The 23,678-nt window shown below is 37.7% G+C and overlaps 1 protein-coding gene across 1 annotated transcript in view; it reads left to right on the plus strand.

Moving 5' to 3' along the window:
• The window catches only part of LOC127436417 (oligophrenin-1-like), a 53,732-nt gene that overhangs the window by 11,900 nt on the left and 18,154 nt on the right, over positions 1 to 23,678 (plus strand). Inside the window, exons 2-17 of the mRNA XM_051690539.1 lie at positions 4,867 to 4,962; positions 6,792 to 6,853; positions 7,526 to 7,597; positions 13,420 to 13,521; positions 14,247 to 14,357; positions 14,605 to 14,709; positions 15,364 to 15,496; positions 16,430 to 16,530; positions 16,627 to 16,718; positions 16,900 to 16,978; positions 17,110 to 17,143; positions 18,021 to 18,083; positions 19,615 to 19,689; positions 20,203 to 20,287; positions 20,947 to 21,005; positions 22,860 to 22,965. Coding sequence (XP_051546499.1) covers positions 4,867 to 4,962; positions 6,792 to 6,853; positions 7,526 to 7,597; positions 13,420 to 13,521; positions 14,247 to 14,357; positions 14,605 to 14,709; positions 15,364 to 15,496; positions 16,430 to 16,530; positions 16,627 to 16,718; positions 16,900 to 16,978; positions 17,110 to 17,143; positions 18,021 to 18,083; positions 19,615 to 19,689; positions 20,203 to 20,287; positions 20,947 to 21,005; positions 22,860 to 22,965 — 1,375 coding nt within the window. The remainder of the gene's footprint in view (positions 1 to 4,866; positions 4,963 to 6,791; positions 6,854 to 7,525; positions 7,598 to 13,419; positions 13,522 to 14,246; positions 14,358 to 14,604; positions 14,710 to 15,363; positions 15,497 to 16,429; positions 16,531 to 16,626; positions 16,719 to 16,899; positions 16,979 to 17,109; positions 17,144 to 18,020; positions 18,084 to 19,614; positions 19,690 to 20,202; positions 20,288 to 20,946; positions 21,006 to 22,859; positions 22,966 to 23,678) is intronic.

Raw genomic sequence — 23,678 nt, forward strand, 5'->3', positions numbered from 1 at the left:
AGTGGGTATTGTGATTTTTCTTGGCAAACAAACACCTGGCTTGGTTTTAATTCTTATTGGACTAGCTGATTTTAGCAGCCCTATGTCTGTATCATGTTTTGACCATAATTCGGTTGGCACCTGACATTCCATTTCGTCTAACAGTTTGTTGTTCACATTTTCTGCTGATTCTGGTACTGTCAATATTTGTTTTTCAGTTTTTAGATTTATGACTACTTCCTGTGGAATACCTGTCATTACTGCTCCACACAAAATCTTAATGTAAGCTTTGTCAGCTGAATGAAAAATCAATGGGTTAATAGTTGGTTCCCATACACATTGTTTAGCTTTTTTCATCATCTGTCCCAAATCTTTTGATTCCCAGTCTTTTCCTACATACAATGAAATATGTGGAACTGAGTTTGGTACATTGAACCATTCTGTCACAAATTCACATTCGTCTATGTTCATAGCCGCTCCCTGTTTACCTGTTATGATGTATTGTGAGGTCAGCTGGATTTTTTGCCCTTTAGTTCCTTCCTGACATTTCTTTTTTTCCCCCAAAGTCTCTTGTTGGATCATACATCATTGTACAATGAAATTCTGATTTTGGTGAAATGGTTTAGTGTAGTCTGGCATAGCTAAGGTAGGTGTGTTTTGGAGTTCTTTTTTTATCGAATCAAATGCTAGCAATTCACAAGATTCCCCGTGCCTTTAGAGCTCACACCCCACCAAAACATCAGTGAGCCACCACCATGCTTCACAGTGGGTATGGTGTTCTTTTCACTATAGGCCTTGTTAACCCTCTCCAAACATAGTGCTTATGGATGTGACCATAAAGCTCTATTTTGGTCTTGTCACTCCAAATTACAGTGTGCCAGAAGCTATGAGGCGTGTCAAGGTGTTGTCGGGCATATTGTAACCAGGCTTTTTTGTGGCATTGGCACAGTAAAGGCTTCTTTCTGGCAACTCGACCATGCAGCTCATTTTTGTTCAAGTATCGTCGTATTGTGCTCCTTGAAACAACCACACTGTCTTTTTCCAGAGCAGCCTGTATTTCTCCTGAGGTTACCTGTAGGTTTTTCTTTGTATCCCGAACAATTATTCTGGCAGTTGTGGCTGAAATCTTTCTTGGTCTACCTGACCTTGGCTTGGTATCAAGAGATCCCCGAATTTTCCACTTTTCCACGTGGTCGTGTAGTGATTCGCCTCAGTCCGGGTGGTGGAGGACGAATCCCAGTTGCCTACGCGTCTGAGACCGTCAACCCGCGCATCTTATCACATGGCTTGTCGTGCGCGTTGCCACAGAGACATAGTGCGTGTGGAGGCTTCACGCCATCCACCGCGGCAACCACGCTCAACTCACCACGCGCCCCACCGTGAACGAACCACATTATAGCGACCACGAGGAGGTTACCCCATGTGACTCTACCCTCCCTAGCAACCGGGCCAATTTGGTTGCTTAGGAGACCTGGCTGGAAATTTTACACTTCTTAATATGTGATTGAACAGTAGTGACTGGCATTTTCAAGGCTTTGGATATCTTTTTATATCCTTTTCCATCTTTATAAAGTCCCATTACCTTTTTACACAGGTCTTTTGACAGTTCTTTTCTGCTCCCCATGGATATCTTTTAAGTGCCCTCTCTGCCTCTAATGGTCAGATTTATTCTACCTCATATATTGATGGAAGGTCGAGAATAGGCCTAAATAGATTTTCTTTTCTGTAAACTACATGTATACTCCTCATTAGTTACGCAGCAAAGGTTGAGTCTCTCTATCTGTATCACAAATTCTACAATTTGAAGAATGACCAAACAACCTACAAAGCCAATATCTCGGAATGTTTTTAGTTTTCTCTGTGTTTACAAAGAAAATACCTTTCCAAATTTTCACAAGAGACAGGCCTTCATTTCCAACATTCATTCAACATATAAAAGACAAACTTTCCCTTTATGTGTCCCTTTATGATAGGACTCATGAAACTTTCCATTCACATCTGTCCCTTTATGATAGGGCTCATGAAACATTCCATTCACATCTGTCCCTTTATGATAGGGCTCATGAAACATACACTCTGTGTTCCTTATTATTTTTAAGGAATCATCATACATTCCAGTACCTCTACTGGGCTCATGAACTCATTCACACTTTTACAAACAATCGCACTTCACAGTCACTTCACACACACTTTCAGACACAGATACAAACACTCTTACAAACACAGAAACTTTCAAATTTTATACAAACATAAGGCTTTCAAACATACAATAAAATTCTAAAACGCAACTATTCTACTGCCTCTCTTAGGCGACCTACCAAGCAGCCCTTCTCGCCGGTTCACTTCCTCGACACGACGAAAAGCGGTATTAGTAGGATTTTTGCCTACCTGTGCAGCCCTCTTGCTAATATAGCAGAGCAGTATCCGTAGGACTTTCTTTTCCTGCCTACCCGTGCAGACCTCTTATTGTTACGAAATAGAGTGTTATCCGTAAGACTTTCTTTTCCTGCCCACACGTGCAGACCTCTTATTGCTATACAATATGGTTGTGTGGTATCCGTAGGACTTTCTACACATTAATTTATCTTACATTTTCACTGTTATCCATCAAGGCCCACTTAACAGTAAAACACAAATTTTTGCATGCAAGTAAATTATTTTGGAATCAGACATTTGTCTGTTCTTTAATTTGGAGAATCTTTTTTAAGAATGCTCTTACCACTACGGGCAGACATGTGGTGAACTACACAAATTGTTGTACTAAAAGCAAAATTGCTAACCTTGAGTGGTCACTTGTTTGTGCAGCTCACCCCCTGCCGGCCCGACGCGGCAGCCTGCACTCCGCTCCTGTTCCAATCCCACTTTCTGACACCAAGTAATTATGTCCTGGTAGATTCCCCAAAACAGCAATCGAAGTGCAGTCAAGTCAAAGATTTCTTGGAGGTGCAAAGTTCTGATTCCAAAAATAGACTTTTATTACAGAGTAACAAAGCTGAAGGTGGTCCATGGAGCATCTAAAAGTACACTTTAAAACATGCATATTTTATACAGTTTCTGTTCTCCTTATCTCTTTGGGTGATGGCCTCTTCATCCAATAAAATCGCCTTATGCCCCCCTAATTTCTTCACCAGTGTCTCCCTTCTAGCTGGTCATTTATGTTTTAATCACAGATGCAGAGTTGTGTTCACAATGAACTGCTCTGTGGAAATAAAGCAAACTCCTGAGATGAGATGTCTGAGGTCATTTGCAGCACTCATAGACGATACTGTTCTTGCAAAAAATAAAAAAAATAAATTCAGAAGACAGAAACAAAGAAAGAGTGAGAACCTTTTACATACGTGTGTTCACAAGACTGCACACCTCCGTATCAGCGCGTCATACATGCGCATAGACAGCTTTTCTGTCATCTGTTCTTAAAAATATAATAAAGTGTGTTTCTTCAAGCGCATGTCTGTGTGTCTACGGGAAATTATTTGTAATATTAATTTGATAATAATAATAATAATTTAATACATGGGAAAACGAGCCAAAAATCGTCTTGATATCGTCAAAGGTATCAGCTATTGGTGATTACTTTGACCAGCGTCGATCCCCGAGATCATCGTCTGTCGGCACAACCCTAATGTGAATTTCTATCGATAAAATAACAAAATATTCAGAAAGTCTCCTTGCTGGTTTTTCTGACACATTCAGAATCATTACCGCTTTTGCCGATGTCGCTGCAGCTTGCTTTGTGTGTGCACTTGTAAAATCTATATTTTAATGGCTCATTATTATGGTTTAGTATTTCTCTGTAATATAGAACAGTGTTAGCAATGTTACTTATAACATTCTTTCTCAGCCCTGGAACTCAAACCATTTTCTGATGCCCTCCAAAATATATATATATTTATTATCATAAATGTGCGAATAGTCGACTAATGGCTTAAATTAACACCTACTAGTCGACTAGGAAAATCTTTGGTCGGGGGCAGCCCTAACACACACCACTCACACACTCCAGTATTATTACACACATACATTCTTTCATCTCGTTTCTAACACTAATTAACGTACATATATTATCTGCATCTTTCAGGCACCAGGTAGTGCCTGACTCTGCTCTAATTAAAACATTAAATCATCCTTTTCGTATCGACACACACATCTCCTTCTGGGTTATTCACAGAAAGGGTCATACAGAGAGATAAAGAGAGAGGCTGTAATTCTCCATAGAGAAGTTAAGTTGTATATTTCCATTGATTTGCACTTTGATTATTAAACTGGGTAAATGACAATTAAATCAATAAATGAATGATTAAATATCTAACATATTATATAACATTCATAATGCAGTTATTCATAGTACATTGATTACACATTGCCATTTTTAGATCATTGCATATTGCATACATATTAATTCGGAACCAGGTTTTTGGCCCCGGAATGGCCTTTTCTGCAGTGGAAATGCACCGGAATCATGTCGGTGGAAATAGGCTAACAGTGGCCTGTCTTGTGCATGTTCTGGCAGTGAATCTGTGTAGAGTGTTTGAAACATTATTCCACTCCACAACATCTGATTTCACTTACTGGTTCCATAATTAATAGCTGCTTATACTAAATGGCAAGCAACCAAGCAATATGGTGAAAAGGTTATTTGTGTTTTAATTTTCTGGCCATGGTTGTCTTTCTGTCTTCATTAAAACCATGAGAGTGTGTGTAGAGTTTCATATGGGCTGGATTTGAAACTTGGGTGGGTTTAAGCTTCCAGAGTGTGGAGCCCGTATATTGCATCAGTAAATGGTTTTCAATTGATGTTAATTCATAAGTAGCAACTTATTCTGGCCAAATAACAAAACCAAATAAGGATTTTTCTGTGTTCTCTTTATGGTTTGGTTTTACCTCCAGATTACTCGCTGGCTGTGCAGAAGTTCTCTCAGACCCTTCAGTCGTTCCAGTTTGATTTCATCGGTGACACTCTGACCGATGATGAGATGAACATTGGTGAGTCTCAGTGCATTGCTGACAGTTCTGATTGGTCTGAATATAGCCAGGTTTTAACCTGATTGGAGCTCATCTGTGTGTCCATTTCATTTAAGACCTGATTGTTGTTTTATAAGATTTACCAATAACCAATAAATAAGTAGAAAATTGTGAATATTGGCAAAAAATATCAGTCACACTGATTATTTATTTCTATCATTTTATGGTCATCATGATTTCACTTTTGTTCTGTTCTGAGTATGTGTGTAGATGTGCATGAATGTAGAACATATGAAAATGTGTTGGTATTAGGGCTGCAACAACTAATCGATAAAATCGATAATTTTCGATAATGGAAATCATCGACAACGAATTTCATTATCGATTAGTTGGCTATTTGCGGTAAGCGCAGAGAAGCTCAGTCAGTGACATCACTTCACAGAGAAGTGAAAAATGTTTTGCATTATGAAACTCATTTGAAAAAGTATGGAGACAAGCTGAAGCGGAAAAAACATGACCCAAGTTGTCGAGCGCATGAGAGCACTTTATAAACACTTCATAGAAGATCAAAATAAGCATTCAGTTTAATGTGGAGCAGTTGCTGCATCAGGTGCGTTGACAGAGTGATTGTTCTGTTTGATGCGCTTAAGAGTTGTTTCTCTCCAGCGCATAACTTAACTTGTTTAATCTTACCACAAGTGAGTCCGTTAAACTCTAATGAGCAAGCGAGCGTGCGCATCCACGTCAATCAAACCGATCGCAATGAAGAAATGGAGCGCAATCATTTTGATTAAACTATCCAACATCATACCACGATTTCAGTTTCAATGTAATTATATTTTGCAAATTTCTTGGATATCAAACTGAAGTCTCAGCAGGCAAGGTGTGCTGATTTTTAAAGTTTTTTCTCCTGCTCATCACAGTGAGCACAGGGATGAGTCTTTTCAGCACAAGAGTAAATTTGCACAGGGTTTACTGATGATTGTAATATATTAAACTGTATGTAATGCTGAATGTAATGTATAATTATGCTAACGCTCCTGGTATTTAAAAGTCCTCCTTATAATGCCACAAGTAATGTCTGATTTCACTAATAAATGTATACAATGCAGTCATTATTTTACTGTATAAGCATACACAATTTTTTGAAAAGAATAGTTTAGAAACATGCCCTTAAAAATAGTCATTGACAATACTATTTTAAAACCTATAATATTAAAATACTTAAATGTATGTAATCAGTGTACAAGCATATGTATCTAACATAATTGTGTATTTTTCAGCTGGGCAGAATTATTAATATTTCTATTCTGGTATCACCATTGTCCTCTGCTGGGCTGATTTATTTTTGTCCCACTCCATCCCCTATTAATAATTTTACTCTTTAATGATAAGCACTTTTTGTTAAGTTTTAAAAGTAAAGGTTGTAAACTGTTTTGCATATGTTATGAAAGTAATATTAATAAATTCAAACTTACATTTTCACGATTCAGGCTTTGTTCAAAGTTTTGTGAGAGTATAGAATCATGAATTTAGTACTGTAAAACAAACCAAATCCTTACGCCCTTAATCATTTCAGTTTTTTTGAAAAAAAAAATATTTGAATAAAATACAGGAAATTAAATTAAAGGTTTTATCCATTTAATCGATTAATCGTAGAAATAATCGAAGATTTATTGATTATCAAAATAATCATTAGTTGCAGCCCTAGTTGGTATTTGAAAGTGCTTGAGTGTACAGTACATGCATGTTTGCAAGTCTGTCTGTGGCAGCAGGTTTGCATATAATTTCATGCATCTGTGTTTTTAGATTGTGTGTGTTTACATGACCACATTTTTTTACCTTCACAGCTGAGTCATTTCGAGAGTTTGCTGGTCTTCTGCAGGACGTGGAAGAGGGCCGGATGATGCTGGTTGGTGGAGTGCATTTCTTTCCGTGCCCTTAAAAATAGTCAATCGTAGTCTAAGATATATACAAACAGCACATGTATGACATACATAAACTTCCGTAGAAAAGATCCCATTGCTAAGGGCCAATTAAACATGGTTTGGTTCATTTTATTGAGAGGATTGTATCGTAAAACCCAGTTATAGAGTTTGAGCTGCCAAACTAAGTGTGGAATCGCTTTAAACTCTGACCTGAATTACCCTCAAAATTTTTGAGCATAATCATTAATCTTGTCTGTAACATCTAATCCTGTATAACTGGAAAGTCCAGATTGAGACAGAAATGACCTCTTCCTTCCCTAAGAGGTGCACAGCATATGCTCAAGTAGTTATTTTTTGAAAATAATATTAATTCACCTTCATAACTCAGTTAAGTACATGCCAAGACTGAAACAAATATCTGTTGCTGCTACATGAAGAAGGTCACAGAGGTTCAAATACCTCTCCAGTCTTGCACATGGGCCCCTGCCATTGTGTCACTCAGCGGGATGCTGAACTGCTTGCTTTACTGTGACAGCTCCTGACCTCTGAACTGCATGTGTTGAATAAGAGCAGGGACAAGACTTTCTGTTGTAGTTACAGTAGGATATTTAAGGAACACTCTGTCTTTCTTTTCTGTGTCACTGTCTCTCCTGCAGGTCCAGAATGCCTGTGACTTGCTCATTAAACCTTTGGAAAAGTTTAGAAAAGAACAGATTGGAGTCACAAAGGTGAGTTATTCGAATAAGTAAACACATACAAGTCAAGTCAAGTCATTTTTATTTGTATAGCGCTTTTCACAACACACATCGTTTCAAAGCAGCTTTACAGAAAATCATGCAGTAACAGAAAATGAAACTAATATCTATAATGTCTTAGAGTCATCATTGTGTAGTTTCAGACACACGCACACACACACACACACACACACACACACAAAGATTAAGACACTGAAGTGAGGCGTAACAATATTGCAGGACATATATTTAGAATAACCAAAGGGTCCAAAATGAACTTTTTTGCCACACTTGCCAAAGGCAGTTTTTTCTTGAGTATTTACCCTCATTTACTCACTTCTCAAGAAGTTTTCATGAGTAGACAGTTTAGATGTTGAATTGCTCGCATCACTGACATCAGCAAGGGTCAGACAGTTATTCTTACAATTCCATTTAAACCATGGAATGTTGCAGTTCCTAATAAAGTAAAAAATATAAAAATTATTTGCTCTCCTAAGACAAGTTTCAGTTGCATTAAGTGCTTGTAAAGTGTTTATTTTGGACCCTGTGTACACATATAGTTTTTTTACATACCCAAAGAGCACACACAGCACATGACCACATACTGACCACATGACCACATCTTCTTCCTGTCTGATTCAAAGCAAAGGGTACCACATACCATAACACACAAATACATACATAAATGCATATGCATGCACTAAAATAATAGAAAGTGAGCAACTGCGAGTTGTTTTGTTTGAGGGAATGTTAAAGGAATAGTGCACCCAAAAATGAAAATTCCCTCATCATTTACTCACCCTCATGCCATCCCAGATGTGTATGACTTTCTTTCTTCTGCAGAACACAAACTAAGATTTTTATAAGAATATTTCAGCTTTGTAGGTCCTTACAATGCAAGTTAATGGTGGACAGAAGCACCAAAAAGCACATAAAGGCAGCATAAAAGTAATCCATACAACTTCAGTGGTTAAATCCATATCTTCAGAAGTGATATAAGTGTGGGTGAGAAACAAATCAATATTTAAGTCATTTTCTACTATAAATGTCCACGTTCACTTCCACATTCTTCTTCTTTTGTTTTAATTCGATTCACTTTCTTCATGCATATCATCACCTACTGGCTGGGGCTGGTCAAACGAGGAGATTTATAGTAAAAAAGACTTAAAGGAATGTTCCGGGTTCAATACAAGTTAAGTTCAATCGACAGCATTTGTGGCATAATGTTGATTACCTCAAAAATGTACTTTGACTCCCTTTTATTAAAAAAAAAGCAAAAACGAAGTTACAGTGAGGCACTTACAGTGGAAGTGAATTTTGGAGGGTTTAAAGCTTATTATTTTTAAAGCACTTGCATTAATTCTTCTGTTAAAACTTGTGTATTATTTGAGCTGCAAAGTTGTTTAAATCGTCATTTTTACAGTAATTTTTTGGTTTTTGAGTTTGTTGACATTACATTTTCATGGTAAATAAATTGTAAAATTGATTACAACTTTACACAGAAAAGGTTAGTAAGTGATTTTATCAAACTAAAATAATTTGTACATGCAGATCCTTTATGCCTTGTGGCTAAACTTTTGAAACAGTGAGTGTTTTAACGTTCAAAAATTGGCCCCCATTCACTTCCATTGTAAGTGCCTCACTGGAACACAGATTGGTCACACTTTATATTAGGTGGCCTTAACTACTATGTACTAACATTTAATATGTACAAGACTATGCATTTACTGTGTAACTACATGTTGTTCTGCAAAATTACCACATTTATTGCTACTGAGGTTGAGGTACGGGTAGGTTTAGGGTATGTAAGTGTATGGTTAGGGTTAGGATTAGGGGTTAGAGTTAGGTTTTGGGGTAAGGGTTGGGTTAGGGTTAGGGGTAAAGTTAACAGTTTAATTACAAATGTAATTAAATGCAAGTACTTTAAATGTAATTACAATGCAACAACATGTATGTACATAATAAGTACAGTGTATCAGATGGTTAAGTACATAGTAGTTAAGGCCACCTAAAATATATACATCATGATGGCGCCGCGGATGGCCGCCTCAGTGTGGAGCACTCCTATTTTTTTGTTGTTTTTGTTTGTTTGTCCTGTGTTTAGTAATCTTTTTCCAGTCAGTTTTACCAGAAAGGAACTGCTGAACATTCGACAGCATATACCAGTCAATCTTTTCCCAGTTTTTGAATATTCAGACATTTTGCTGGACATTTTGGTTGGAGGCGCGGGAGATGCAGGCGAGGGAGACAAGCAGGCGCGCTGGTCAAGCTCAGTCAGCGCGGCTTTCGAACAGCGCTGCCGATTGTTCATCTAGCGAATCTCTGCTCTCTTCCTAACAAAATGGACGAACTACATCTCCTCACCTGCACAAACTCAGGACTCAGTTATTATTATTCTTGGGGATTTTAACAAAGCAAACCTCACACGTGAACTGCCCAAATACAAACAGCACATTACATGCACAACCAGAGACAGAAATATATTGGATCACTGCTACACTACATTAAAGGATGCATAACGCTCTGTCCCTCGAGCAGCTTTGGGACTCTCTGATCACTGTCTGGTTCATCTTCCAAACTACAGACAGAAACTAAAATCTGCTAAGCCTATAGTAAGGACTGTAAAGAGATGGACCAATGAAGCAGAGCTGGAACTACAAGCCTGCTTTGACAGCACTGATTGGAGTGTATTTGAGGCTGCAGACACCAATCTGGATGAGCTCACAGATACTGTTACATCATATATCAGTTTCTGTGAGGATATGTGCATCCCTACTAGGACTTATTTAACATTAACAATGACAAACCATGGTTTACAGCAGAACTCAGGCAGCTTCGTCAGGCCAAAGAGGATGCTTACAGGGGTGGGAATAGTCTTGTACAATCAGGCCAGGAACACACTGAATAAGGAAATCAGAGTGGCTAAAAGAAGATACTCTGAGAAGACCTTCACTTCACACAAACACCAACACCTCCTTCAACCCCCCTCCTCCCCCGTCGTGCTACTCAACCTGCACTTAAGATCTGTGAAGATGATGTGTGCCGTGTCTTTCGAAAACAAAGGATAAGGAAAGCACAGGGCCCAGATGGCGTTTCACCTGCATGTCTTGGATCCTGTGCTAACCAGCTGGCCCCCATCTTCACACAGATCTTCAATAGATCACTGGAGCAGTATGAAGTCCATCCCCATCCAAAAGAAACCAAAAAACACAGGACTTAATGACTACAGACCTGTCGCCCTGACGTCTGTGGTCATGAAGTCATTTGAGAGACTGGTGTTGGCCCACCTGAAGGACATCACTGGACTCTTTCTAGATCCCCTTCAATTTGCTTATCGAGCAAACAGGTCTGTGCATGATGCAGTCAACATGGGATTGCATCATATCCTGCAACATTTGGACAGACCAGGGACATATGCAAGGATTCTTTTTGTGGACTTTCAACACCATCATCCCAGCTATTCTCCGGACTAAATTACACCAACTCTCTTTTCCCACGTCTATCTGTCAGTGGATTACCAGCTTTCTGACAGACAGGCAGCAGCTTGTGAGACAGGGGAAATTCACTTCCAGCACCAGTTGGTGCCCCCCAGGGATGTGTGCTCTCCCCACTACTCTTCTCCCTCTACACCAACGACTGCATCGCCAAGGACCCCTCTGTCAAGCTCCTGAAGTTTTCAGATGACACCACTGTCATCGGCCTCATCCGAGATGACTATGAGTCTGCATACAGAAGGGAGGTTAAACAGCTGGCTGTCTGGTGCAGTCAAAACAACATTGAGCTGAACACGCTCAAAACGGTGGAGATGATTGTGGACTTTAGGAGGAACCCCCAAACTGTCCCCCCTCACCATTCTAAACAGCACTGTGGCAGCAGTGGAGTCATTCAGGTTCCTGGGCACTACCATCTCACAGGACCTGAAGTGGGAGACCCACATTGACTCTTGTGAAATAGGCCCAGCAGAGGTTGTACTTCCTTTGCCAGTTGAGGAAGTTCAACCTGCCACAGGCGCTGCTGATATAGTTCTACTCAGCAGTCATTGAGTCTGTCCTCTGCACTTCAATATCTGTCTGGTTTGGTTCAGCTACGAAATTGGATATCAGAAGATTACAAAGGACAGTTCAGACTGCTGAGAGGATTATTGGTTGCCCCCCTTCAAGAACTAAACACTTCCAGAGTGAGGAAAAAGGCTGGAAAAATCACTCTGGACCCCACTCACCCTGCCCACTACCTTTTTGAACTGTTGCCTTCTGGCTGACGCTTCAGAGCTCTGAGCACCAGAACCGTCAGGCACAGGAACAGTTTTTTCCCTCAGGCTATCCATCTCATGAACAGTTAAAAATGCCCCATTGAGCAACAATTAATGTGCAATACACAGCTTAGTCTTTTTATATTATCCAACACATCCAACCTCTTCTGCCATTACATTCCCTTGCATTGTATATAACCGATTTGTATTTAGATTTGCACTACGTATGTGTATGTGTGTATGTATATATATGTGTGTGTGTGTGTGTGTGATATATATATATATATATATATATATATATATATATATATATATATATATATATATATATATATATGTGTGTGTGTATATATGTATGTATGTATATATACACACACACACACACACACACATATATATATATATATATATATATATATATATATATATATATGTGTATGTGCATGCGTGTGTGTGTATATATATATGTATATGTGTATATATATATATATATAGTCTATTGTGTATTCTATATATACTTTATTTTCTTTTCAATATTTTTTCTTTTTTATATTTTTTTTTATTCAATTTTTTATTATTTTTTAAAAGTCTTGTTGCTGTTTTGTATTGTTGTGTACTGGAAGCTCCTGCCACCAAGACAAATTCCTTGTATGTGTAAGCATACTTGGCAATAAAGCTCATTCTGAATCTGATAAAGTGGGTCCCACAGATTTTTGCTTTTTTTTTTTAAAGAAAAGGAGGGACGAGTCAAAAATACATTTTTGTTGTAATCAATATTATGCCACAAATGCTGTCATTTGAGCTTAACTTGTATTGAACCCAGAATATTCCTTTAAAAACTGATCTTTTCTCACCCACAACTTTCATATCACTTCTGAAGACATGGATTAACCACTGGAGTCATATGGATTACTTTTATGCTGCCTTTATGTGCTTTTTTGAGCTTCAGCGTTTTGGCCACCATTCACTTGCATTGTGATGACCTACAGAGCTGAAATATTATTTTAAAAATCTTCCTTTTGCAGACGAAAGTTAGTCATACACATCTGGGACGGCATGAGGGTGAGTAAATGATAAGAGAATTATCTTATAGTTCTTCTGAAAATGTTAATGTTCATTTAAGAATTAGGTTCGAGCCACACACAGATACACTCTAGAATGGAACAGTTTGTCAGCTACCAAAGCTTCCATGGAAAAACTATTAGAGAGGTAGGAAGAATTGCAAAGCTATTGTGGTTAAGAAGGAAAGAAAGATCATTTATTGAAATAAAACTACACATTAAAGTTTCAAAATTCCAAAGACTCTCAGCTGGATCAGGCTAAGCCAATGCACTTCAGTTCACATTACGGACATCTCACTAACATTTAAGCTATGTTTCAGTGTGGCCACTCAAAGAGATTATTGGTCATAAGGAACCAGTTACAAGTTTTTATGGTCTGTTTTTCTGTTTTGTTTTTATTAAGAATTGGTTTAGCCAACAGAAATTTCACTAGCGCATCTTGCGTTTTACAGATTGCTCACTGGAACACTTCCACTTATGATGTTTATTTGTATGCATGTTTCCAGGAGAGACGCAAAAAATTTGAGAAGGAGAGTGAGAAGTATTACTCTCAGTTGGACAAACATGTGAACCTGTCATCAAAGAAAAAGGAGACACAGCTACAGGAGGTAGAGATGAAAAGATAAAATAACATGAACATAGGGGTGGGCGGTATGACCAGAATCTTTTATCACGGTAAAAAAAAATCTATGCCATGTACGTTAACATCATATATGACAGTATAGTCATTTTGGCTGGAAATGTAGTGAAATTATTTTGGTTATTTTCTCTTTTATTTTAGAACTTGATGGAAGCAAACTAAAAGATAAAAAAAATTCATAAAAAAAAAAAAAAAAAGATAAGTCTCACATCAGTGCAAAAACAGCTGTGTAACACTTAAAAAAAGACTCAAAAAATACTAAAATTTATTTTACAAAACATATAGTTCTAGTTGTAATATCTGCCTGAATTCTAGACTCTAAAATTCTGATTAGATGAGCCACCTTGGAAGCAGTTTACAAATATGCAATCTGTGCACACCTGTGAAGGTACATCATTTGAATTTTACATTAATACAGCAAGATGTGATGTTGCTCAGCAACTACAAACCACTTAACTCCACTTTGGGTTTGTGCCAAACAACACCCTTTAACAACAGGCTCTTCCTTTTCTTGACTTGTTCGGGACACATATAAATAACGTAAAGCAGTCCTTCCCACTGATAGCCACACAAATATTTGTACCATGGTATAAACAGTATAGCAAAATCTCTATTTGACGTGTCTACCATGTGCATATATGTGTGGAGCTTTGTTTATGTATGTGTGTTTTACGTGTGTGTGTGTGTTTGCAGGCCGATGAACAGTTGGATAAGGAGCGTCAGGCATTTTACGAGTCGTCTGTTGAGTATGTGTACCAGATCCAGCAGGTTCAAGACAGGAAGAAGTTTGATGTTGTGGAGCCTGTGCGTGTGAACATCTTTTTCCTTAAGCACTCACACACACACACTCCCTCCTATATTTATATGCTGTATGTGTATTGTAGTAACAGATGTGTGTTTGTAGAGACATCTACAGGTGCACGGATGAGAACTAGACTGTAACACACACACTGACTTTATTCATACTAACATTAGCATTGATTAAAGCATGTTATTGTCCTATTAGTTGTGTTTATCCTTGTAAGGGTTTGTCCATGTGTGTGATTGACAGGTTTTGGCGTTTCTGCAGAGCATCTTAACTCTGAATAATCTGACAGTGGAGATGACGCAGGACTTTCTTCCTTACAAGCAGGAGCTTCAGCTCAGCCTACAGAATGTGAGAACTTCACCAGTCAATAATCACTCTGTCCTTAAATTTATATAATCACATGATCAGAGCACCAGAACACGAGCCAATCAATATGTGGGTCTGTTGGTTTGACCTCCACTCTGTCTTTGTAGTTTCTGAATATTAGTGAGTAGTCATCTAGCACATGCTTTTTTCCTAGAGTCTTTCAGAACTCAACAATAAGGATTTTAAGGACATAAGGACATTTTAAGAAATGTTAAGCATCAGAAAATATATATTTATATTTTTCACTTAATGTTTCTTTACAAAAATGACTACAAATAATTAATAAAATGTTTAATCTTCAATAATACATGGGAAAAAAATACAACCTTAATAATGTAACCCCTTTAATTAAAGTTTTCAAACACTTTTGACGTTTTATTTGCATGTAGTGCAAAACATTACTATTTTGTTTGATTCTTCCATGACCATCAAAATCACAGTCACAAGTAATTCAGGCAGTTTCAACAAAACTTCACTTATGTTTGCCAAGACACCACCACAATTATTATTTTTCTAGTGGTATTGTCAACATGCTGGTTTGAAAAGTGCAGAAAATATTGCACCACTAATGCAACAAAGTAATAAGTAGTTAATGCAGATTGTTAAGCATCAGAACTGCATCTGTTGTCGTCGTAGACCCGTAACCACTTTGAGAGCACCAGAGAGGAGATGGAAGAGCTAATGAAGAGGATGAAACAGCCGGCACAGATCTGTATTAGACAAGGCCAGCAGCCAACCATGGAGGGATACCTCTATGTACAGGAGAAATGTGAGTGCTCCTGCATCCTAATGCCAGTGTACTACATGTGTGGGATGATGGTGATTACCATAGACAACAACTTTAACTCATCCCACAGTGTGTTTAAATGGAAAGTGATTATGTTTAAAGCTGACTAGAAGGTTTAAAAGCAGAAATGTGCATTTTTGTTAAAGCCCTTACATACACAATTCTTCAGGAAAACTATGTTTGCTATTAGATGTAACGTTCTTAAAAAGTCAAAAAAAATCCATACTTAAAGGGGTCATGACATGCCTTTTTTATTATTTTAAAATGTTCTTTGAGGTTCACTTATAAAATTAATGAAAGAAATTTGCACAAAAAAAGTCATATATTTGTAAAGCATGATAATTTTCCACCCTCATTCTGACTCTGTCAGAAATGCTTGGTTTTGGTGCTGTTTCTCCTTTAACACTTAACAGTAAACGCCCACTGTTCTGATTGGCTCTCTGCTCTATGATGACCTGCACACTCCTTGCCATTTCTCTGTTTACCACTACTGGGTGGGGCTACAGAAGTGGTAAGGTAAAGTAGGTGTTGATGTGTTGTTATGGAGGCGGTCAGATGCAAATGTCTGACATCACAGTGTGGAGGAAGTGGAGAACGAGTCCTTTTGGCAGCTTGGTTTCAACAAATGCTCTTTTTTTAGTGACAAGGAAGTTTTGAGTTCTGAAACTTACAGTATGTTTTATAATACAATGACCACTTATATGTCAAAATATAAGGGAAATTTGATTCCCAATGTCATGACCCTTTTAAGTTAAAGGTAACCCAGAATGTTCATTTAGATATCCAATCGTTAAACTAAACATTTCTGTGTAAAAAAAAAAAAAAAAAAAAGCCATTTTAGAGGGGAGCATCTAAAAACAGGACAAATGTTAATGAATACTGTATTTGTCCATCTTTCTGTCTCTGTTTCTCTAGGGGCTCTGGGTGTAACCTGGGTGAAGTATTATTGTAAATACTTCAAGGACAACAAGTTATTCATTATGTTGCCAATGGAGCAAAAAACAGGGACCAAACAGGTGCAACATTATTACAGATGAATGTATGGAAAATAAACATTACTACATAAAGTATAAGCCCCTTTTTGTCATATTCTTTCTCTGTGTCTCTGTCAGACCACAGCTCAACTCACACTGAAGTCCTGCATTCGCCGTAAAACTGACTCCATTGATAAACGCTTTTGTTTTGACATTGAGACAAATGAAAGGTGAGACTCCGCATCAGACTCACGTCCATGATATTTACTCATTCTCAGGGTCATTAGCGCTCTCGGCGAAGCACAGGCATTTGTTTGATATTGGAGAAAATGCATGCAAGCGACAACAGGCTTTAGTTATTCAGAGATCCGTTGCAGTGTGTCCATGCTTTTTATTTCTGTGTTTCCATAGGTGCAGCCCTGTCCTGCTCCAGGCTATTTCTGAGGCTAACAGGAAGCAGTGGATGGAGGCCATGGATGGGAAAGAACCAGTGCGTATTTCGTAAAACATTATCACCCCTCTCTCAAGACCCCTCACTGTCAGCCTACTTTATGTATATGATCATCTTTCTGATACTTAACTCATGAGTCTGAGTCATTTCTGTTTGTTCACATTTTTCAGATTTATCATTCTCCAATACAAAAGCAGGCAGAGAGTAAGTATAACATTAATTTGGATAGGGGAGTAGTATATTATAGTATATTATATTATTAGAAATGCTTATTTGTACCAGAAAAGTTACTAACATTTATTTTCTATTTTTTGTCATTATTTATTACTATTTATGAGGACTTACAGGACATTTAGGCTCTGCTCTTCTCAATCTGATCATTATAACTTAAAAAATTATTATTTATCATTATTTTTTTACATTTAGGGTATGTACTGTGTTGGTAGATGGAACAGTGATAGTATCAGATGGTAATACCATGGTACTTTGCACTATAGCATAGTACTGAATGAGGTACAGGTACTTAATGATTAGCATATTCATATACCATGGTATTTACTTGGAGCTATCATGATACATGTCCAAATTACTGCTGTAATACCATGATACATGTCCAGAAACCATGGCAACACCATAATGCCATCCTTGCAAAAAAATAAAAAAATCCTGTGACAGAACATGGTACAATGATGGTATCAGATGTTAATACAAAGGTACTTTTGATAATATACTTGGTACTTCAAGTTTGTTCTAAAAATACCATGGTGCTATCATGGTACATGTCCAAAAAAACATGGTAGTACCATGGTACTTTTTTGTTAGTGCATATCTAAAAACAAATATGGAACTGTAATACCACAGTACTGTATGGTACTTAGAAGTTCCATGTAAGAAAGAAATGCAGCAAAACAGGTACAACACTCTAAAAATAGAAGAGGCGTGTAGGGGAAATTTGTATTACTACGTGTAATTACACCATAAATAGTGTAAAGTAACCTATTGAGAAATGCATACAGTAATGATGAACTGTGTTCATTATGTGTAATATTATTTTTGTATTATTATTATTATTTATCCTCAGTGGAGCTGAATGGCCTGGGCTTCAAGTTTGTCAGAAAATGCATCAACTGTGTGGAAACGAAAGGTGCGATCACATTTATTCATTAGTATAATATCAGTTACACTTATTTTAGTTTCTGGAAAAATATGTTTCTTACCTATTCTCAAATTGCTGGCTTTCTGGGTTACTGGTAAAGTCCATTGTGGGCGATTTAATATCAGTTCTGTGTTTTTTATGCACTTCATGGCCACCGTATGCTAAACCTGCACACTTTAATAAATAGATATGGGAAAGACTAATACTGGGCCACATTCATAAAACACCAGCAGAACGAATGTCTTAAAAAATGTAATGTGTAAATTGTTGCATTCAGTTCATTGTAACAATTTCTGCAAGAATGGATTTATGTTTTATGAATGTCAGTTCACTTGGCGACCATCTTTGGAACACTCCTGCATGACAGTGCAGGAAAGACCGAAATCTCCAAAACTTTTGGTCAAGATTACGATCAAAGAACATATTTCAAATCAGCTTTAAAATCTGACAACTCTGGTATCACAAAATGTGCTTCTTTACCTAAGATTACATACACTAAAAAAACGAAATTTCCCTGCTTGGTAACTATGCGCATATCTGTTATTGAGTTGATTGGCTGCTAATATCTGTATCTAAAAGGTGATTGGCTCTTTTACCTGTAAGGCTGAACTTCCTATCTACATCCATTGACCGCTGGCCATTCAAATTTCTCCCATTCATTTTAATAGAAGTGGCCCATCTCTGCTAAAAAGTCTCTGATATGGCCCAGCAGAGGGCAGCAGTGCTTCGTTAGCATTTGTGTGAGCGTGTCAAGAGCTGAGGGCACATTTGAGCCAACGGTAAATAGAAAACATTAATTTCCAGAATGTGTTTGTTTTGCAGAACAGCTGCTGATGTGGCCAAAGAACCTGAAACACACTCAGAAACATACTAATACCAATGTTTATCAACAATATACTGTACAAATTAAAAGGTCAAAAACTTCCACATAGATATAAATTGCTAACAGACAGGCATTTGTACAATCTCTCACTCTTTCACTATTTTCTATTTTATGTGGACCGCAGGTCGAATGCACTGGACCATTTTGGTCTTTAATGTTTTGACACTAGATACTGTTACAGCAACACAGTAAAAAAAAAAAAAAAAAACGATTTAAGAGGTTGCTCATTCCCATTAAGAAGCTTTTATTCGAACCGTAGCATTGACTAGAGGAGGCGAGTACGCAAACGGTTGTGTTTGAAGTGCTGATGTATGCGTTCGGCAGTCTCTTGAGTATGTTGTTACACAGATTTACCCCAGTCGTCAGGAACAACATGGTGTACATTAACAATCAGTAAACTCTGGCAAGCTGTCGTTTGAGAATATTGTACAGCTAATGATGGCTGAGCACGAAATGAACGCGGGCCAATTCCACCGCTTCTCTGTCGGTTTTTGTGGGTAGAGCTGTACTTTTCCACTGCAGGACACTCCCCCTTTCTCCTGAATGCCAGGTTCTCACTCTATAAATTATTATTTCCGTTTCTCTTACTTTCTCATTTTGTTTTCTCTCTTCTTCTCTTTTTTTTTTTTTTGCTAGGGCTGACTCAGGAAGGAGTTTACAGGACGGTCGGCAGCAACATTCAAGTACAAAAACTTCTGAATGCCTTCTTTGGTGAGGAAATGGCCAAAAGAACATCTGCCGTGTGTGTATGGGGAAATACATACAAGCATGCTCTCACACACTGTTGTCCCACTCTTTCGCAAATACAGACCACTCATTTCATATGACCAGTGGTGTATTTGCGAAGGTAGAAGTCCAAACCCAAACACTTGTAAACTATTATACCAGATTTACACACTGACAATTACAAGCTAAAATACAAGTGTCTTTTATCTCATTTCATGTAGCTTTTCACATTTTGTGTGAACGATAAATTTAATGGCTCTTAAGTCCTAAGTTTTCGTGCCATCTGGAGTGAGCTCTTTGTGTTTTTATGTAGTGTTGAGATGGAACACCAAAGCAGAGATATACGTCCATGAGAGCAACCTTGAGTTGTAACAAACTCCCTGACACACAGGCCCACATACTGAACAACAACAACCATCTGAGGAAGGCCATTCATATCACTCTTTCTCACTCTCTCTCCCTCTTCTTGTCTTTATATCTCCTCCACTCTCTCTGTAGACCAGAAGTGTCCAGGTGATGTAGATTTCAGTTCTAATGATTTGGACATTAAGACCATTACTAGTGCCTTGAAATTCTATCTACGGTGAGTAAGGGGAGTACACACACACACACACACACACAGTTTTATTTTATTTTTAAAGGAATAGTTCCCATAAATATTCTGTCATAATTTCCTCACCCTCAAGTTGTTCCAAACCCATATGACTGATTTCTAGGTTCTGACTACTGTTTTCTACAGTTTGAAATTGAATAGGTACTGAGAATGTGAAGCTCCAAAAATGACAAAAACAAAACAAAATAATAAAAGTACCATGTAAGTAGTCTAAACAGTTAATGTGCCATACTGTGTGTTTTGTAGTCTTGCGATTGCTTTTTTCCGAGGAATAGACAGATATTTCCTAAAAAGATTTTACTCATTAGTTCCCAAATCTCATTTGTGTACATTCAAATATGGTGTGTCAAGACATGTCGCATCTAAGTTTAAAGTCAGTGACATCAAATGGTTCTCAAATGTCTTGAGGCCAATCGTCATTGACTTTTTAATGTGAAATATTGTAATTTTCCCATTGACTTTCATTGTATGGTAAAGAGCAACTTGGGCATTCTGCCAAGTATCTCCTTTTGTGTTCCAACAAAAAGTAAATGAGTTAGTGATAACAGTTTTCATTTTGGGGTGAACCATCGACAATGAATGTTTCATCATTTGACATATTATGTGTGTGCGTTTGTTTTTTTTTTCAGGAGTCTAAGTGAACCGCTTATGACCTACAGTCTGCACGGGGAACTGATCTTAGCAGCAAGTATGACAGCAAATGCATAAACAGCCAGACATGCAAACACACATACCCAGCATTAGACGTGGACAGACACATGCACTCGCTTGTTTTTATGTGTTTTCCATCTGTTATGGGTCACTCTAGTTCAGCAGACCGAAGTGCAGCAGTGAAATAGTGGAAAAATACGACTGCAAGTGAACTGTGTATTCTTACAGTACTACACATAAAACACATTCCCCTACCGCACACAGAATCAGGGAGCCAAATCCTTTTATTTACATTCTCCTTTTGATTAAAGCTACTCGGGACTGTGTTTTATAGTGATTTTACTACATAGATGTTCTCATGTATAAAACCCCCATAACGCATGGCCTCAAGTGGCATATTGCTTCAAAAAAACGCAGGCAACAATGATATAATGAGAACAGTGTTTCTCAACTGGTGGGTCGCAACCCAAAAAGTTGGTTAGTAAATTTGCTGTGTGTCCAGTCAAACTCTATGGTATTTTGGCCCAAATTCATGAATCACTAAGAAGAAGCTGGCCAGATAAGACAGATGCTAATATAACGGGACGCCATTGATACCATTGTTTAATAACAAGTTATATTTACTATAGAATAAGAATCAGAATAATTATTTCTTATATCATTAGCCATACTATAGGCTGTTTCCAACATAGTATCTTGACGCTTTACCCCTTTAAAGGATTATTCAATTAATCAAATTTTTTTCTCTAAAGTATTGCTTTTATTTTCAATTTACTGCTTGGACAACTCACGAAAATAACATTGAAAAAAATAGTTTAAAAAAATGCTGCCATGTTACTTTAAGATAAAGATTGGATACAAAAAACCTACACAGCTGAGGAGTTGTTACCTAGGTTACTGTCATTAAAATTGATCAATTTGAAGCCTGTCTCTTTGAGATTGTGCAGAAGTACACATATCACACAAGTCAGATCAGATAACTTGTCACCAGAAGCGGAAGGGGCTTACATTACAAGTGTAATAAGACAAAGAAGCGATGCAGCGCTAAAAGCTGTGATCCGTGGAGAGAAAGTCCTGCATTACTTGGCTGGAACAGTATGTTAAACCAAGTGACGTCATCCTCAACTAACTAATTTTAAAACGATGCCGTGTGTAGTAAAAATGCCGGCTTTGTTCGTCTGGGGTGCTTTAATTCGTCCAGGAGAAAAACGTTCTAATTCTTCCATAGTATAAATCAGGCTTTAATAAACATTCACTTTCCTTGCCTCTTTTACTTTCCTTCCTGTGACTTCGTTTGACTCTTTCAAACTTGAAATGGCCCGCAACTCATAAAATCACTGTATAGAGTTCACAAGTACACTCGTGGTTACCACTTCACTAAACTTTCATAAAGTACACTAGTACAGTTAGCCAGTGGCTGTTTTCTCAGATAAAGTTTTGTTTATCCCAGACTTCACTATAAATGTCTGTGCTGATCCTTATTAGGATTTTACAAGTTATCTTTAGGCATGTTGAAAGATGCTCAGCAAACAGCCATATAATGCCACATGAAAAACAAACACCTCTAGAAACCAGTAGCTTGCTAACACAGGCAAACGGCTCTAATAGCTTTAACAGCTCTATTAGTCTTAAAGTAGGTGGTGCAGTTCACTGACATGCACTGTCTGCTTGGTACTGCCTTCACCCTGCATTTTTCAAAGTCTTTTTGTACTTGGCACAGTGAAATGTAGCATGACAGGGTGAGTGCAACTCTATTCAATTGAAAAGACTGTGACACAGCATTTATGTTGATGATTCATTATGTGAATTATGTATGTTTATTGTTAGTTTATTTGTGTGTGTGTGTGTGTGTGTGTGTGTGTGTGTGTGTGTGTGTCTGTGAATATTTCAGAGTCTGAGAATCTGGATTATCGATTAGGAGAGGTTCACTCTCTTGTTTACAAACTTCCAGAGCGGAATAGAGAGATGTTGGAACTGCTAATCAAACACCTGGTCAGGTAACACACACACATGCATGCACAATGTGGACTAATGCGCACACACGCTCACACTGTGGTTTTTTAACCGGTACCCAACTCGCTTGAGTGGGCCTTTATAATTATTATATAATAGTTTTGGTTACTGTGACAGGTTGTGTGTGTTTGAAAGCTTTGTATTCTGACAAACCTGACAATAAATCTATAGCCCCATGTGTCATTTTGTGTGTACGCTATCATATTCACCCAGCATGTTCAGACACTAATTCAAAGTCACAAACTTGGAAGCATGTATGGTATATAAAAGGCTGGTTTATGCTTCGTTTTTCTGCATGTTCTAACCTTTCAAAGGATACTCTTTTGACCGCAAGCCCGTACCGAAGCATTCAACATAATCATTCAACATATGACTTTGTGATACTCAGTCTGCATGAACTATGCTGATGATGGAATTCACGGAATGACACATTACGGATAACCGAAGCATACTTCAGCCTTAAAGGCAAATTAAAGTTAGGAACAACTTAAAATAGCTGGAAGTGATTTAAGCTGATAATGTTTCAGTTGTAAACAAGAATGGATCAGCACAGGATTTACTGTAGGGAGTAGCCATTTAGCAGACATTTTTGTCCAAAGCAACTTACAATTACTGTAGATGTTGACCGAATTACTTTGTGCTGATAACAGATTTTAGAACTATCTATATGTGGAAAAATGACCTCTAGAACATAAAA

The sequence above is a fragment of the Myxocyprinus asiaticus genome, chromosome 4, assembly GCF_019703515.2.
Source record: "Myxocyprinus asiaticus isolate MX2 ecotype Aquarium Trade chromosome 4, UBuf_Myxa_2, whole genome shotgun sequence".
Lineage (NCBI taxonomy): Eukaryota > Metazoa > Chordata > Actinopteri > Cypriniformes > Catostomidae > Myxocyprinus > Myxocyprinus asiaticus.